Genomic DNA, 15850 nt, shown 5'->3' on the forward strand with positions numbered 1-15850 from the left:
ATGAAGTTTGCTCAGAATTCTTATTTGATTCTCCTTATTAGTTTTTGTGTATGCCCTATAAACGCATCTAAACAAAATAGCGAACGAAACCGAGCCAATTTGGTTATTGGTGGGAAAAAGGTTCCTATTGGCGGTGCGCCCTGGGCAGTTTCTATTATAAAAAATCGTCAGTTAATTTGTGGTGGCTCCTTATTAACCAACAAGATAGTGATTACGGCGGCCAGTTGCATCAAGGATGTAGAACCAGCAAAACTTTTGGTGCGGGCTGGAACTACAGCATTCAAAAATGGCGGAAAACTACGTAGAATCAAGGAGACCATCCATCATCCAAAATATGTGGAAAACAGCCACTCTTATAATGTGGCTCTTCTACATTTATTGCGGCCGTTCAATAGCACTGATAAACTTGTGGGACAAGTCAAATTGCCTGCTGCGAATTCGGTACAGCCATCATCAATATATATTTTTGGTTGGGGACTATCAAGCAATAAAACCAGTGTGCTTATGACGAAGAATTTGCGTTTCACAAAAACTAAAATATATTCTGAAAAGAAGTGTGCTCAATATCTGTATGAGGAAGATGACACTGATTACGTATTTTGTTCTGGCGATCGGACGAAAACTTCTGATATCTGTACTGATGACACAGGTAGCCCGGCAATATTCGAGGACAATATTCAGTTTGGTATAGTATCGGATGGTGGAGCATGCTCCCAAACACGTACAACAATTTTAACTAATCTCACCAAACATACGAATTGGATTAAAAATTTAATAAGCGAATTCGAGAGTGAAAAATAAAATGAAAAGTCTTGATAAAAGTAATTTGAATTATGACCTCAAATTATTTTGAACAGTTATTTAAAAAAGCGAATATTTCAATCAGAAAAATATAATAAAACTCTTTGTTATTTGTATTAATTGTGAATGGTGGCGACAATTCAAATTGAATAACGTAAATAAATTAATTTATTTCACTTTAACTATTGTATTCATTGCAATCGTTTTGTGATTTGTTATTATTGTTATAATAGTTTAAGTGTTTTAACTGGTTGTTATGAAGACATCGGAACTCAAAAATTATTAATAATTATAGGCGATTCAGCGCTAGAACAGCAGAGCACTAGTTTGTTCACAATTTGAGGTCGTCAACAGAAGTCAAGGTCATCGTGTCTGCAGTTTCCAGCGATTCCGGAGTGAATAAGAGCTAAAACAAATCAACTCGCCAGACTTTTAAAGTTATATGTACTGTTGTTGTTTTCAAATGTCATAAAGTTAATTCAACTAAGTTATTACTGTTTACATTTGTTTTTCAAATTGGCAGGGTATTCTTCAAATTGGGGAAACATAGCTCAAGTAGTTGTTTACATCTGTGAACTAAACCAATAGAAATACCGCGTATATGATTAATTTTGTAAAAATTATAAATTAATTAAGTTGTAAGTAATTTAATTTATTATATTTCTATTTTCGAATAAAGCATTTCCGTGTGCAGGACATGTTCTTATGAGGTGAGCTACATAGCTTTCGCATGTTTTCGCAACCAACGCTCCGAATTTCGAACTCGGATTCGAAGACGCACAGAAGTTGAAAATTTTCAACTTTCGTGTGCTAACACAGCAACCTTCACATTCTTCAGAACTGCAACCAACATTACGTTACTTACTATCTTGTGTGTTTTAATTATTTAAGCTCGTTTTCTTCGATACAATATAAGTATTTTGTGAAATATAATATTTATTAATTTATTAATAATATATTTATCAAATATTTAAAGTAATTTTTAAAAATTAGGGGTGATGAAGTTTTAATAAACTAGGCCGGCAGTTTAAATTTTCCTTCCTTTGCTTAATTCGAGGTTTTCATGTACACTGCTTATAAAAATCAATAAAAATTTAAAATCCATATTATTTAGGTCGTTTTCAAACTCGCAAATAAATACACACAACTTGTCAACACATTCAAAAGCGTATTCATGGAGGTGATCGAAATATACGCAGTCAAGCGCATATTTTTGCTTTTGCATTCGCATTCGCATACGCGAGCTATGTAGTTTCTATAACTCGAACTTCTATAAGTCGAAGATCTCCATAACTCGAACTTTTGAATTGGCAATAGCGTTTTGAAATCAAATTTCATACAAATTTGGCAATAGAAGTAAAATTTCATACAAAGTTCCTTTATGCCTAAGACAGACATATGTACTACGATGTGTACTACAATAAAAGCTCAAGAAACCATATACCAGCATAGTGACACACATGTAGTATTGTACTATGTTTACATCCATCAGCTGATACAAATAGATTCATGTAAAATATAATTATGAATAACAGGCAGGAAAATTGATCCTGACTTAGTTATAACTTTAAGCAATCTTAAAATATTATTGTCCAGTATAATTATTACATATTACATATTATTACATACATATTACATATTTTTCACATCATTTTTTGAAATTTTGTTTTTTGATGTGAAGTTATTTTTAATTTAATTTATTTTCTGTATGTCAAAATGTCAGAAAACATATGATTGTGGCAGAAGAGCTTAAAGCTTTCGGTGTGTTCAATGCAATCCATTGTAGTACATTTCACAACCGCACAAAATTTCAGTGGTTTCTAGAACTCTATTGTAGTTTTTTCGAACATATACGTAGAGGGGGGATTTGATGTTAGAATAACTCCGCAGCGTTTTTTGATTTTCCAAATACCGTGTACGAATTGAGAATTGTTTTTGTCTTTTGAAAGAGAAATTCGGTAGTTTAAAGGAGCTTAAATTTAGAATGCTTTCAACGTCAAATAAGAAGGAATGCAATGACTGGATTATGGTGTGTTGTATTCTTCACAACATGTTAATCAGTTTCGATATAGATTCTTTGATTGGCATTTCCCTTTCCCTTGCTGCAACATCCATCTTAAGCTTTTGCTTCCTTATTTCTGCGATCTCGCCATGAACCTGCAAAATATCTGACAAGGCAGTTTTGGAATATATTCCTTTCTGCCTTCGAGTGCACACATTGTCGTTCAACGCAGGACTTTTTAATTCTTCAGCTCCAACTGAACTGCCCGCTTCAACCACACATTCTGCTCCCGATGGACTTGTAGAATCGCTTTCTAACAGCGTCACCAAACTGTCTTCCACTACTGCAGAACAATTAAAATCTTTGAGCCGTTGGTTTCTTTTAAAAAAGAATTATTTGACTTTGTTTCGTTTTTTAAATTAAACATACAAACCTCGAAACTTCTATTTTCCATTAGGAACTCTACAAGCGCTTCTTCTTCTGCCACATTCCACTTATGTATGTACCGGGTTGAAATGGTTTACACTGCAATAAAATCATTTGCAACCACATAAACATCAAAATATTTTCATATTACACTTATATTCAACTTAATTTACCTGAATATCGTAGTTTCCTTCCATATTAATAACGAAATTTATTAAATTTATTAATTTCAAACACTTAAACGCCAATAATAAGAAAGTAAACAAATACAGCTGATAGACTAGCGAACTCAAGAAACATACCACGCAGTGTTGTATTTGTAAACAAATACAGCTGATAGAATAGTGAACTCAAGAAACATACCACGCAGTGTTGTATCAGTCATATTTTAATTTTGCATGTGAAAAAACAACAGTGTTGGTATCATAAAAAAATATGACAATATGACGCCTTGTGAATACCCTAATTGTTTAATGTCATTACCAAGATTTGATGGTGGTATTACTGAGGAAGATTTCTTCTTTACTAAAGAAAAGCTATATAGTAATTGCCAAGTAGTAAAACCACCTTCGAAATTATAAATTTTTTAACAAAAATCGAAGAAATTTATACACAACAATTTGATTCTACTTGCCATAGAAACGGATTTTCACAAATATTGTTTGAAACAAGTAAGGAAGGGCTAAGTTCGGGTGTAACCGAACATTTTATACTCTCGCAATTTATTTATTTAACTTCATTTATATTAATAATACACAATTTGACCCACATATTCGTCATATATAGTGCATAAAGTCCATTGAAAGTTGGAAACCATAATATTAGGTTAGAAGCACCGAGGCCCTCGTATTCGATATATGGGGCCTTAAAACCTATGGTCCGATTTCGGCGATTTTTTCGTCTTCAAAGTTCTGGTATATAGGAAGTAGGCGCGGTTGTGAAGCGATTTGGCCTATGTTCACAACATATCATTGGGATGTAAGGAAACTATTACGAACCAAGTTTTATTGAAATCGGTGGAGTAGTTACTGAGATATGGTTTTTGACCCATAAGTGGGCGACGCCACGCCCATTTTCCATTTTGTAAAAAAATATGAGTGTAGCTTCCATCTGCCATTTCTTATGTGAAATTTAGTGTTTCTGACGTTTTTGGTTAGTGAGTTAACCCACTTTTAGTAATTTTCAACCTAACGTTTGTATGGGAGGGGGGCGTGGTTAGAAAGTTTGGTTTATATAGCTCTATTGGTTTGCGAGATATATACAAAAAAACCGACTTGGGGGCGCGGCCACGCCCACTTCCCCAAAAAAATTACATCCAAATATGCCACTTCATAGTGCGATCCTTCATACCAAATTTTATTTCCATAGCTTTATTTATGGCTTAGTTATGGCACTTTATGTGTTTTCAGTTTTCGCGTTTCGCCATTTTGTGGGCGTGGCAGTGGTCCGATTTTGCCCATTTTCGAAAGCAACTTTGCAACTATGGTGCCAAGAAATAAGTGTGCCAAGTTTCATCAAGATATCTTAATTTTTACTCAAGTTACAGCTTGCACAGACGGACGGACAGACAGACAGACATTCGGATTTGAACTCCACTCTTCACCCTGATCACTTTGGTATATTTAACCCTATATCTAACTCGTTTAGTTTTGGGTGTTACAAACAACCGTTATGTGAACAAAACTATAATACTCTCTTTAGCAACTTTTGTTGCGAGAGTATAAAAATGCTGGATGTAGAACCCTACTATTGTTGTGAAAACTGTAATTCTTACGTGATAAAATGTCTCTATATAAGAATTAGAACATATTTCCTTGTAAACGCTTTTAATAAAAAAGTGAATCACACTGATTTCAAAAACAAAGTTTTTGTGTGTTACACACAAATAGAAATCTTGTCTATATGTGAAGAATAATATTCCATTTTCCGTGCGTTTATTTAAAACTCTGTGTAGAAATGCGTAGTATATCGAACAGGTGATCTCAGCTGTGAAACATTTTCCGTTAACCAGCTGATTATTTTGCTACTTGGATGGTTATACAATGCTTCACAGTTATTAAGACGTATGGTGTATATATAATATTATTTTATTTCCATTTTGATTATTAATTTTTTATTAGTTTTGTAAGGAAGTTCATAAAACCGAAACCATTAATTTTCCAACTACATTCGCTTTTTTATATTAATGTTAGTAATATAATTAATTATTGTGTAGCGAAGTAGTACCACCGATTTCTTTGCAAAACATGTAATTTACATAAAGTTTACTGATTTACAATGTTTTCATCTGTATGATTCAGTAATAACAATTGATTGTATTTAACAATTTTATCATTATAAAATAGCACAAAATAACTTTATATTAAATATAAATTATCATTAATTTTTACATTCATTAGCACGTGCACATATTCATATTGTACCTGCTCGCTCAACCTCTGCAAACAGACTGAATATTTTTGATCGCTGATTTGCTTGGTCCCACAGTAATCTCACTAACACAATCTCATTTTGTGATGCTCGTTTGATTGACTATATGTCGTATGTCATCGATTAGTTCCGTTTTGGTGGTATATTGTTTACCACTCTCATAAACCTTTTTAACCAACCATCCCCAGACGTTATCTATAATATTTAGGTCTGGGGAGTATGGCGGCCACTCCAGAACACCGACGCTTCGGTCTTGCATCCATGTTTGTCAAACCGGACAGATGAATTTAGGCATTGTTGTGCCTTGAATTTCATTCTTGATTGCCAAAAATTCCAAAAAAAAAAAACGGGAAATCAACTTTTTCAAATTCGGTTATACATATTTATTTGCATTCCTCCTTCCTTAATCACCCTTTTAGTAGTTGATTTGATCATTTAATATTATTTTTTCTTAAAGTTTGACAGAGGAGTTGTGATAATTTGAAGCTTCTCTGAGTATACACCGCCCGCCTGCTTCCGTAAATTGACGATTATTGCCACATTTGAAACTCTTTTCATAAGTTTCCTTATTTTGAAGATAATTGAGAAATATTTGTCGATGCCTTCCCACTTTTTCTGCAATTTTATCCAAAAACAACAAATATTCATGAACCGTATCGATTTTGGATTTTTCCACCACAGATAAACAATTCTTTTTCCCAAATTGTACAACAATTTGAAAACAATAATCAATTAAGCACTACAAAAAATTTGGTGCTTGTGGTTTCCAAATTATGCGAAATAATGGGCGCTATCCTGATGACGCAATTATCGTTTGCAATTATGGGAATTTTGATTTTTAAATCATTAAAATTTTATAATGCATCGTATTGAGTTCTATATATATGTATGTATATCTATAGCTTATTTTGAGGCAATTTGTTTAACGTATGTTCGAAAAATATTTTGTAGCTCTAAACCAAATACTATGAAAAATATTTGGTTTCAACCAAGCAGCTTGGGGGGAGCTGATAAATCTCGTGTCACAGTGTACGTTATTGAACTCCTCTGAAACCGCTTGACCGATTTTAGTGAATCTTAGCGTGCATATCCGCTAGGGTGGAGAATCGGACAACATCTATTTTTCATCCTCCTAAATGTTAAAGGTGGTCCACCCCTAAATTTTTTTAACTTTCCGCGAAGAAAATTAAAAAATTTCTAAAATCGGGAAGTTATTGTTGGTTGAAGTTCAAACCGATCTGGCTAATTTTAGTCTTGAAATATTCGTGGAAGGCCAGAAAAAGATTAGAAAGTGAGTAAATATGGAAAAATTGTGAGGAAGAAGCAATAAGAGAATTTTATTCGAGTTGACAAGAAAAAAATAAAAAGAGAAAACAAAAAAATAATATTTTGAAGGTTGTCATTGTTGCTTTGTTAAAATATTTGTGTTATTGTTCAAATGTATAAGGTTGTGTCGATAGCCCAAAACAATTTGTAAAAAATAAGGAAAGGCTAAGTAAATTTATTAAGAGGTAAAGTAATTTTATTAAGATAACATACAATATGACCTATATATTCGGCATAAAGTCCCATAGAAAATCATAACATATAGTATATAAGGGATGTGATTCCAGAACCAATTTCACTCATTTTCACCACCAAGGTTAATGGGAATAGGGGTAACTTGGCACCTGTTAGTAGGCAAACAAACGGCACATTCGGCCTTGAAATTACTCCTAAATCGCAAATGAACGAAACACCAGTCGGCAAAATCGCTAAAAATAGCGCTATAGCGAAGTTTTTCCAAATATTCAAGAATTCGCTGGAAGTACTGCACAGGACTTTAAAAGATCTTTATTGTCGATAAACGTTTTCGGTGGAGCCAGGATTCTGTTAACAAGTGATTTACGCCAGACTCATCCAATTATTCCTGGATCAACTGTTACTGACGGACTAATCGCATGCCTAAAGTCATTTAATTTGTGCAACAATATCAAATTGCGATTGTAGAAGCAGTTGGAAATGGTAGGGTCGCAGTTGACACCTCGATGGATTAAAGCATTTCCAACAGATTTCTGTCACTTCATTGACTTGAAAGAGAAGTTTTCCTGACATGAAACCTCAATATGATAACCATAAATGACTGATTGAATGACCTATAATGGTGGTAAAAAAAAAACAAAGATATCGATGATCAGCTACAAACCAGAATGACGTAGTCAATTTATTATCCCAAACTATTTAAAATTGCCTGTACTATCACCACTCACTTTGCAATTAAAAGTAGTGTGAGTTGTCATTATGCTGCGTAACATAAATCGACCTCGAGTAATCAATATCGTCGCCGAAGCCAAGATTGGACCGGCACAACAACGTGTGGCCGGGTCTGCTAGTATTTACATAAATATATTGAAATGATGAAAAAAAATATGTACTTTACTATTCAACAAATAGACTATTAAACAAAATAATCAAAAAATACTATAAACACAACCTTTTAATTTTTGGATAAAAACCAAAATGCTAATAACAAATAAATACATAAGTCTTTAATAACAATAATGTATTAGTAAACTACTTAAGATAATCCCATGATTTAAATACGACACCAAACTTAGAAGTCAATTCAGTTAATTTTCCTTTCGGTATAGTCGAACCGTATTCTGTTCTATTTTCGGAGCAAAAATTCCATATTGTTAAAGTTTCATCGTTGCCAGATGTAGCCAATCTGGTCCCATCAGGGCTCCAAACCACGAAACGGACTCCACTTTCCGGAATGCATAGCAAATCTACAACACGATTCAAAGAAGACATAATGAGTATTTTAAAATCCCAGCAGCCATCGTCACCTTGAAGGAATAAATTTGGGAAGATTTTTAGACAGCTTGTTGTGGGAAAATATAACAGTTTTTTACTTCAAACAAATGATGATGATAAAAAAATAATAATAGTAGAAACAAGCGAAACGATAAATACAATTTTACGAATTGTAAAATAACTACAATTCATGATGATCGACAAACATTGAGATATAATGGCAAATATATGTACGTACATATTTTGAAATTTTTCGCTGATAGAAGCACTTCGAAAATTTCGTCTTAATTTTTTATTTCTTTTGTTGAATGAAACCATTTGAACAAGTTATGGATAAATGCACCTTTTTTGGACTCTCTCACAAAACAAAAAGTTCTATAGCATCTTAAACAAATTTCATACCAAAGTGAACTAAATAACTGAAATCTATTAATTTTCAATGATAGAACTTTTTTATGAGCCTCATTTTGAATTACGTCTTCATTTGTATCTTCTATTAAGATACTTATGTATATACAATATAAACTCTAGCAAGTAGACAAAATATGAACTATATGAAGGAAAAATCACCCATATGAGCGAAAATCATTATATAAGAGGTATGGAGGCTATTACCAAGGTTGAAACCGACTGGGGATAGGGAAGGTCTGTTCCCGAGAACTTATTGCCACGTAATTATCTTAGGATAACCCATAAATTGACTTTTATATTGGGCATAAAGTCCACTAAAATAACTTATACGGGGTGTTTTTTTATACGTGTGGTTTTCAATGAGGCAGAACTTTTTTCGGTGTTGGTCTATTTGACAGCTGTTACTTGATTTATACTCATTTTGGTTTGCCATATAGTAATGAATAGACTTACTCCGGAACAAGTACAACCATAATTGCTACAAATATTGACCGAAAATTGGGCATCTCCGCTGGAATTTACTCGAGCCAGCTGCGGCGATCTATTGTCCGAAATCTTAAAATTTTAAAACATGCAAGACCAGTAAACTAATGTTAATCCAAAAGTTGACATGATTTTACTAAAATGTATTTCATATTAACCCATATTCTTATTTAGGTATGTCAGAGCTAGGAAAAGCATTGACCCAATTTGATTTATTTTTAGAATCTGTACACAATTGATCTGTAACCTGAGGGGCCCTTTCTCAATCTTTAGTTGTGCTTTATTTAAATTCTATATATATTATAAAGTAAACGAATCAGATCCCTCTTTCCAACTATAAATTAGGCTATCAAGTAATTTTTATAAAAAATTACCTTAATTAGTCGGTCCCAATATAAAGGCTATGTTAAAAACTACACGTTAGAAATACGTTAACTCACTAATAAAAAAAGAGAAACACTAAATTTTTTGGAAAATATGGGGAAAAATCGTTTGTAATTGAAATGAAGAATGGAAAGTAGGATTGGTGCATCTACTCTTTGGTTAAAATCAATATCAATATGGTATGCTTTACGACAGGTCATATATTCAATTTCACAAAAGCACTAATTAATGATATAAATTTTGTGTGCTCGTAAATAAATATAAACAAAAAAGAAATAAAAAATTAACCCAAATTACTACTAATTTCTATACCATTATGTTAAGCTAAACAAAAACGATTAGCATTATGACGTAGTATTAAAATATATTGAAGTACTAAGTTACTGATATAACTTACCTGCCATGGAAACACTCACAAGAAGCTCCGCAGTAATTTTACTAAATGTGATATGGTTGATAATAATACTTCGATCCATCCTCTGGTAGTATGCCACTATTTCTTTGCTCGGAACGTGTAGAACAACAATTGATGCTGGAACTGTTTCAGCTAAGATCGCAAAGAAAAGCAAGATATTTATTTAAAAGTTGCAGTTACATAATCAGAGTAGTGGGTTTTGTGAATATCGAATTAATCCGTATGTTATAGCATACAAATTATTATAAGCATAATAATAGATCGATTATTATTATTGTTTAATATGAAACTATAATATACTTACTGGCATAAACACAAGTTTACAACTATATTACATATATGTACTTACCTATAACCAAGTCGTCCCCATTCCAAGGGTGCCAATCGAAATCAGTATGTAATTTGCGTTTTGAACAAACGACTAGATACACATCACAGGAACTCCAATTATATACCACGATGTCTCCACTTGTATCTCCACTGGCAATGTATCTCATATTCGGTGACAGCTTTATTCTGTTGATAGGCATCTTATGACGTCGAACTTTTCTTAATACCTTTAAATCCGGCACTGAGAGAACATATAAGCAACCAAATCCTGTTCCACATATAATTTGTGATCCTGATTGATTCCATATCATGCTGTGTAGGTTTAAATGGTCTCTAGAGAATACTTTTCCATTCACAACCAAAGACTTTGTGGAATTAACAACTTCCCACAATTCTAAAACTGTTATAAAATAATAACAAGTAAGGAAGGGCTAAGTTCGGGTGTAACAGAACATTTTATACTCTCGCAATTTATTTATTTAACTTTATTCATATTATATAATACACAATTTGACCCACATATTCGTCATATATATGATATAAAGTCCATTGAAAGTTAGAAACCATAATATTAGGTTAGAAGCATCGAGGACCTCATGTTCGATATATGGGGCCTTGAAAACCTATGGTCCGATTTTGGCGATTTTTAGAATGGGGCTGCCACACTATAAACATAGTATTTGTGCAAAGTTCTGCACCGATATCTTCACTAGTGTTTACTTTATATATTGTAATGTAAACGATTCAGATCCACTTCAAAGTTCTGGTATATAGGAAGTAGGCGTGGTTGTGAACCGATTTGGCCTATTTTCACAACATATCATTGAGATGTAGGGAAACTATTACAAACCAAGTTTCATTGAAATCGGTCGAGTAGTTCCTATCTGAGTGCAGCTTTCATCTGCCATTTCTTATGTGAAATTTAGTGTTTCTGCCGTTTTTCGTTAATGAGTTAACCCACTTTTAGTAATTTCCAACCTAACCTTTGTATGGGAGGTGGACGAGGTTATTATCCGATTTCAACTATTTTCATGGGGTGTGGTGGGGTACGTAAGAGAATCGACTACAGAAAGTTTGGTTTATATAGCTTCATTGGTTTGCGAGTTATATACAAAAAACCTATTTGGGAGCGGGGTCACGCCCACTTTAAAAAAAAAAATACATCCAAATGTGCCCCTCCCTAATGAGATCTTATGTTCCAAATTTTATTTTCATAACTTTATTGATGGCTTAGTTATGATACTGTATAGGTTTTCGGTTTTCGCAATTTTGTGGGCGTGGCAGTGGACCGATTTTGCCTATTTTTGAAAGCAACCTCCTCAGGGTGCCAAGGAATGTGTGTTCCAAGTTTCATTAAGATATCTTAATTTTTACTCAAGTTATCGCTTGCACGGACAGACGGACAGACGGACGGACAGACATCCGGATTTCAAATCCACTCGTCATCCTGATCATTTAAATATATATAACCCCATATCTTACTCTTTTATTTCTTGGTGACACAAACAACCGTTAGGTGAACAAAACTATAATACTCTGTGCAACAGGATGCGAGAGTATAATAATTATAATAAAGTAACTAAGACCCACTACAAAAACATTACACAAACAAGTAACGAAAGGCTAAGTTCGGGTGTAACCGAAACGTTTATAACTCTTTCAATTTATTTATGTAATTTTATTATGGTAATACACAATTTGAGTTCGGCATAAAGTCCACTAGAATAACGAAAATTATTATATATAGTTTATTGGGGCTATGATAATTGCCGAATCGTTTTCGCTCATTTTCATCACCAAGCTATCCAAGATTATACGTACACTCAATTTTGCTATAATATCTCACATCTTAACCGATACCGTATATATAAAGTCCACCGAAAGTTTGAATATTCGTATATCGGGCATGTGGGGGCTAGAGGATTTTGCCCATTTACGGCATAGACATTAGCATTTGGATGGAAAGAGAATGTTACAAACCGAATTTCGTTGAAATTGGTCGTGTTTGGAGATTTAGTTTTTGACTACAATTTCTTTCCTTTCCCGTTTTCCCAAAACAAAAATTATCCAAATGTACCCCTTCATAGTGCGATCATCTGTACCAAATTGTGACTTTATAACTTTATATATGGCTTAGTTATAGCTTATAGGTTATACCTTCTTACGATGGCAAGGAACATGTGAACTCAGTTTTGACAAGATATCTAAATTTTTACTCAAGTTATCACTTGTACGGACGGACAGACAGACATCTGGATTTCAACTCTACTCGTCACCGTGATCACTCTAGTATATATAAATCCATATCTAACTTCTTTAGCTTTGGGTGTTACAAACAACCGTTATGTGAACAAAACTATTATACTCTTTGAGATATGTTGCGAGAGTGTCTTGACGACTATGATAACTACAACTTCATATTCAAACTAAATAACTAGATATTGGCATATTCGAATAATTCCCATTGATTCTTCTTAATCTAAATGGATTTTTAATATTTTAAAGAAATTATTAATAAAGCATACCAGATCATATTCCCTTCGGGTATGATAATATTCATTTGAATTATTATGTAAAATATGTATAAAAATATAATTTTAATGATTTAACCTGGATATTCATCGATTTTGCATCCAATTGCAAGAATCTTGCCATCCGGAGAAAATGCCAAAGACTTGATACTTTTTACATTGAATAACATAGTAACATCATCGGTACGTTTCCAAATTATCAAGTCTTGTCCAAAAGAAGCTACAATTTGTCCATTCACCGACCAATCCACCATATTTGGATCTAAAAATTATAAAATTTTTGTGAAAGTTTGGAGAATACATATGACAATTTTAAAGACAAGCATTTCCTAAAACACTGTCTTTCTTTTTAATTATTTTTACAACTTTTAAAATATTTATTAATATTTACCGAACGTCGAATCAAAACCGGGGGAGTCGTGTGTGGTTTCAGCAAATGCCAGAGGTTTTGAACGAGGGATGCAACGCCAATCGTACTCATCACTATATACATCAATAGTTTCAAGCATATAGGAGTGGCTTTCGAATCCTTTGACTGTTTGATCACTAAGCTGTAGAATTCTTTCTTCTTTCAATTCGAATGATTTATCGATTGCGATCTTTAGGCTATTTTGTCTCCAATAATTAGCTGCGAAACGCTATATGAAAAATGTTTGCTATAAAATTTAAATTTCTACTAATGGTACAATACATACAACTTTGAGGACATCTTTTTCCATATTCTTGGTTGCAAACTTAAGATTTTTGTTTAGGCGATGGGAAAAATATCGTCGAGGTATAAAACGATCTCCGTAAGGTGGTGCAATAATATAAGATAATGAAGTTCCACCCTTAAAGTAAATATTAATACTTTGTACAAGAGCTATCGCTTTTAAATAGCTACTGTCCAGTAATATTTTTGTTAATCATCATGCCTATTCTTGTTCTTCATAACTCGAACTCTTTTCGACCAATACAAAATGTAAAATTTTAAATCGAGGTAGAATGTTAAAAGAGTCCCTATATCATATTAAGGCAAACCATATGATATTACCTTGATATAATGGATTGCAAAAATTATGCAAAAAAATTATGGGATACAGACGTCAAGAGCCAAACAATAGAAAACAGCAACCAATTAAATAGGGAAGCTAAACTGTAGTTAAATATACGTACATATGTAAATATATGTAGACAATTCTATAAATAAATTGAATAGTCGATTTGAAACATTGCAAAGTTTTTAATCCCATTTGCAGTGTATATCTTGTGCTAAAAATGTAAAATCAGTTCCAACTGAATGATGAAATACATATTTACCTTCACAACCTCATTTTCCCATTGACTGTCACGCTTTTTAATGGAAGAATCTGTCCTCCCAGATTTTAGATTAGCGATCATCTCAGCTTTAAAACAATTTCGAGTAGTATGTACATTCATACCGACTAAATTTACATTGATTTCGCGTTGAGAAAATATTTCAACAATAGTTCACATAATAAAGGAAAGACCAATAAAAATATAATTTTGACCAAAGTCCAAAAGCCGTTAACAAACAGAGTAGCAGAGTTTCCTATTCTGTATATTTTCTTTTATCTTATTATTCTACGTTCATATATGAGGATAAATGAATCAACCTTATTCCAGATAAAACATTTGAAAAAAATTAACAATATTTTAAAACGATCTTAATATTTTTTAATCTTAACTATTAAATTTAAACAATTAATGCCAATATTCTGAGGACCATAAATCTTGCGCAAAATTTTCCTCTCGAAAACTCCTAGTGTCGTCTCATCTGATGTTGACATCGTCCAAGCTTCTGCACCATAAAGCAGGACGGGAATGAAAAGCGACTTGTAGAGTTTGATTTTGGTTCGTCGAGAGAGGACTTTACTGTTCAATTGTCCACTCAGTCCAAAGTAGCCCCTGTTGGCAAGAGTGATTCTGCGCTGGATTTCGAGGCTGACATTGTGGTTGATACTGGTTGATACGAAGGTATGAATGTTTGAGAGGCACAATCGTTGTTATAAATACGGAGGAATCGCTAGCATCACATCCATGAAAAGCTTGCTTATACGATCTGTGAATAGAGAGAGACTGTTCACTCAACCACCTATTTAGTATAAAGTTAAAGTTTTTAGTTAGTTAACGAGTCAATGCGATTTTCATGAGTTTGAATTTATCGATTTACTCTGTTTTACTTCAGCGGAAATTTTGCTTATTGTAATCGTGGTGGGAGAGAGACTCCGTCGTCGAGTCCTGGCATTCACTCCGGTGGATGAACGTCTAGTCACAATCCGCAAACTAAGCGAGGTTCTTCATCGCTGATTTGCGCCCACGCCCCGACGGAAGAGAAGGACGAAGTGATCAAAGATACCTTCTATGAGCGCCTAGAACGTACCTATGAGCGCTGCCCCCGCCACGATGTCAAAATCGTGCTTGGCGATTTCAACGCTAGGGTGGGTAAAGAAGGTGTCTTTGGCACAACAGTCGGAAAATTCAGCCTCCATGACGAAAGATCACCAAACGGTCTGAGGCTGATCGACTTCGCCGGGGCCCGAAGTATGGTCGTCTGTAGTACTAGATTCCAGCATAAGAAAATCCATCAAGCTACTTGGCTGTCCTCGGATCGAATCACTCGCAACCAGATCGATCATGTTGTGATAGATGGACGACATGTCTCCAGTGTTTTTGATGTGCGTACGCATCTTGTAGCAGCTAGGATACGCACCCGCCTCTGTGTAGAAAAGCGCACACGTCAACAAACACAAGGAAGGTTCGACATCGAGAAGCTGCAATCACAACCGACAGCCGAACGATTTTCTACTCGACTTGCACTCCTGCTCTCTGAGAGCACTC

The 15850-nt window shown here is 33.9% G+C and overlaps 2 protein-coding genes and 1 long non-coding RNA gene across 5 annotated transcripts; 1 reads left to right on the top strand and 2 right to left on the bottom strand.

Moving 5' to 3' along the window:
- On the top strand, positions 1 to 1544 carry LOC128921541 (trypsin-4-like). Its single transcript, XM_054229485.1, has one exon. It carries the CDS (start codon positions 1 to 3, stop codon positions 799 to 801), a length of 801 nt encoding a protein of 266 aa, XP_054085460.1. The 3' UTR covers positions 802 to 1544.
- A 516-nt stretch (positions 1545 to 2060) lies between these two features.
- LOC105218924 (uncharacterized) lies at positions 2061 to 3605 on the bottom strand. Its single transcript, XR_852122.3, has 3 exons — positions 3403 to 3605; positions 3237 to 3328; positions 2061 to 3181 (listed from the first exon to the last, which is right to left on the bottom strand). It is a non-coding gene; the product is annotated as an uncharacterized LOC105218924 (long non-coding RNA).
- Positions 3606 to 8117: 4512 nt separating this feature from the next.
- Positions 8118 to 14568, bottom strand: LOC105218925 (protein cortex). 3 transcript variants are annotated; one of them, XM_029044668.2, is made up of 7 exons: positions 14309 to 14565; positions 13705 to 13839; positions 13401 to 13647; positions 13089 to 13271; positions 10498 to 10878; positions 10131 to 10280; positions 8118 to 8427 (listed from the first exon to the last, which is right to left on the bottom strand). In XM_029044668.2, exons 1-7 carry the CDS (start codon positions 14426 to 14428, stop codon positions 8213 to 8215), a joined length of 1431 nt encoding a protein of 476 aa, XP_028900501.2. In that variant the 5' UTR covers positions 14429 to 14565; the 3' UTR covers positions 8118 to 8212. The 3 variants fall into 3 exon arrangements, with proteins under 3 accessions (XP_028900501.2, XP_011193098.2, XP_054085418.1); XM_011194796.3 differs by having other exon boundaries at positions 8118 to 8487; positions 14309 to 14564; XM_054229443.1 differs by lacking the exon at positions 13705 to 13839 and having other exon boundaries at positions 8118 to 8487; positions 14309 to 14568.
- Positions 14569 to 15850: the final 1282 nt, after the last annotated feature.

Source organism: Zeugodacus cucurbitae, chromosome 4 (genome assembly GCF_028554725.1).
Source record: "Zeugodacus cucurbitae isolate PBARC_wt_2022May chromosome 4, idZeuCucr1.2, whole genome shotgun sequence".
NCBI lineage: Eukaryota > Metazoa > Arthropoda > Insecta > Diptera > Tephritidae > Zeugodacus > Zeugodacus cucurbitae.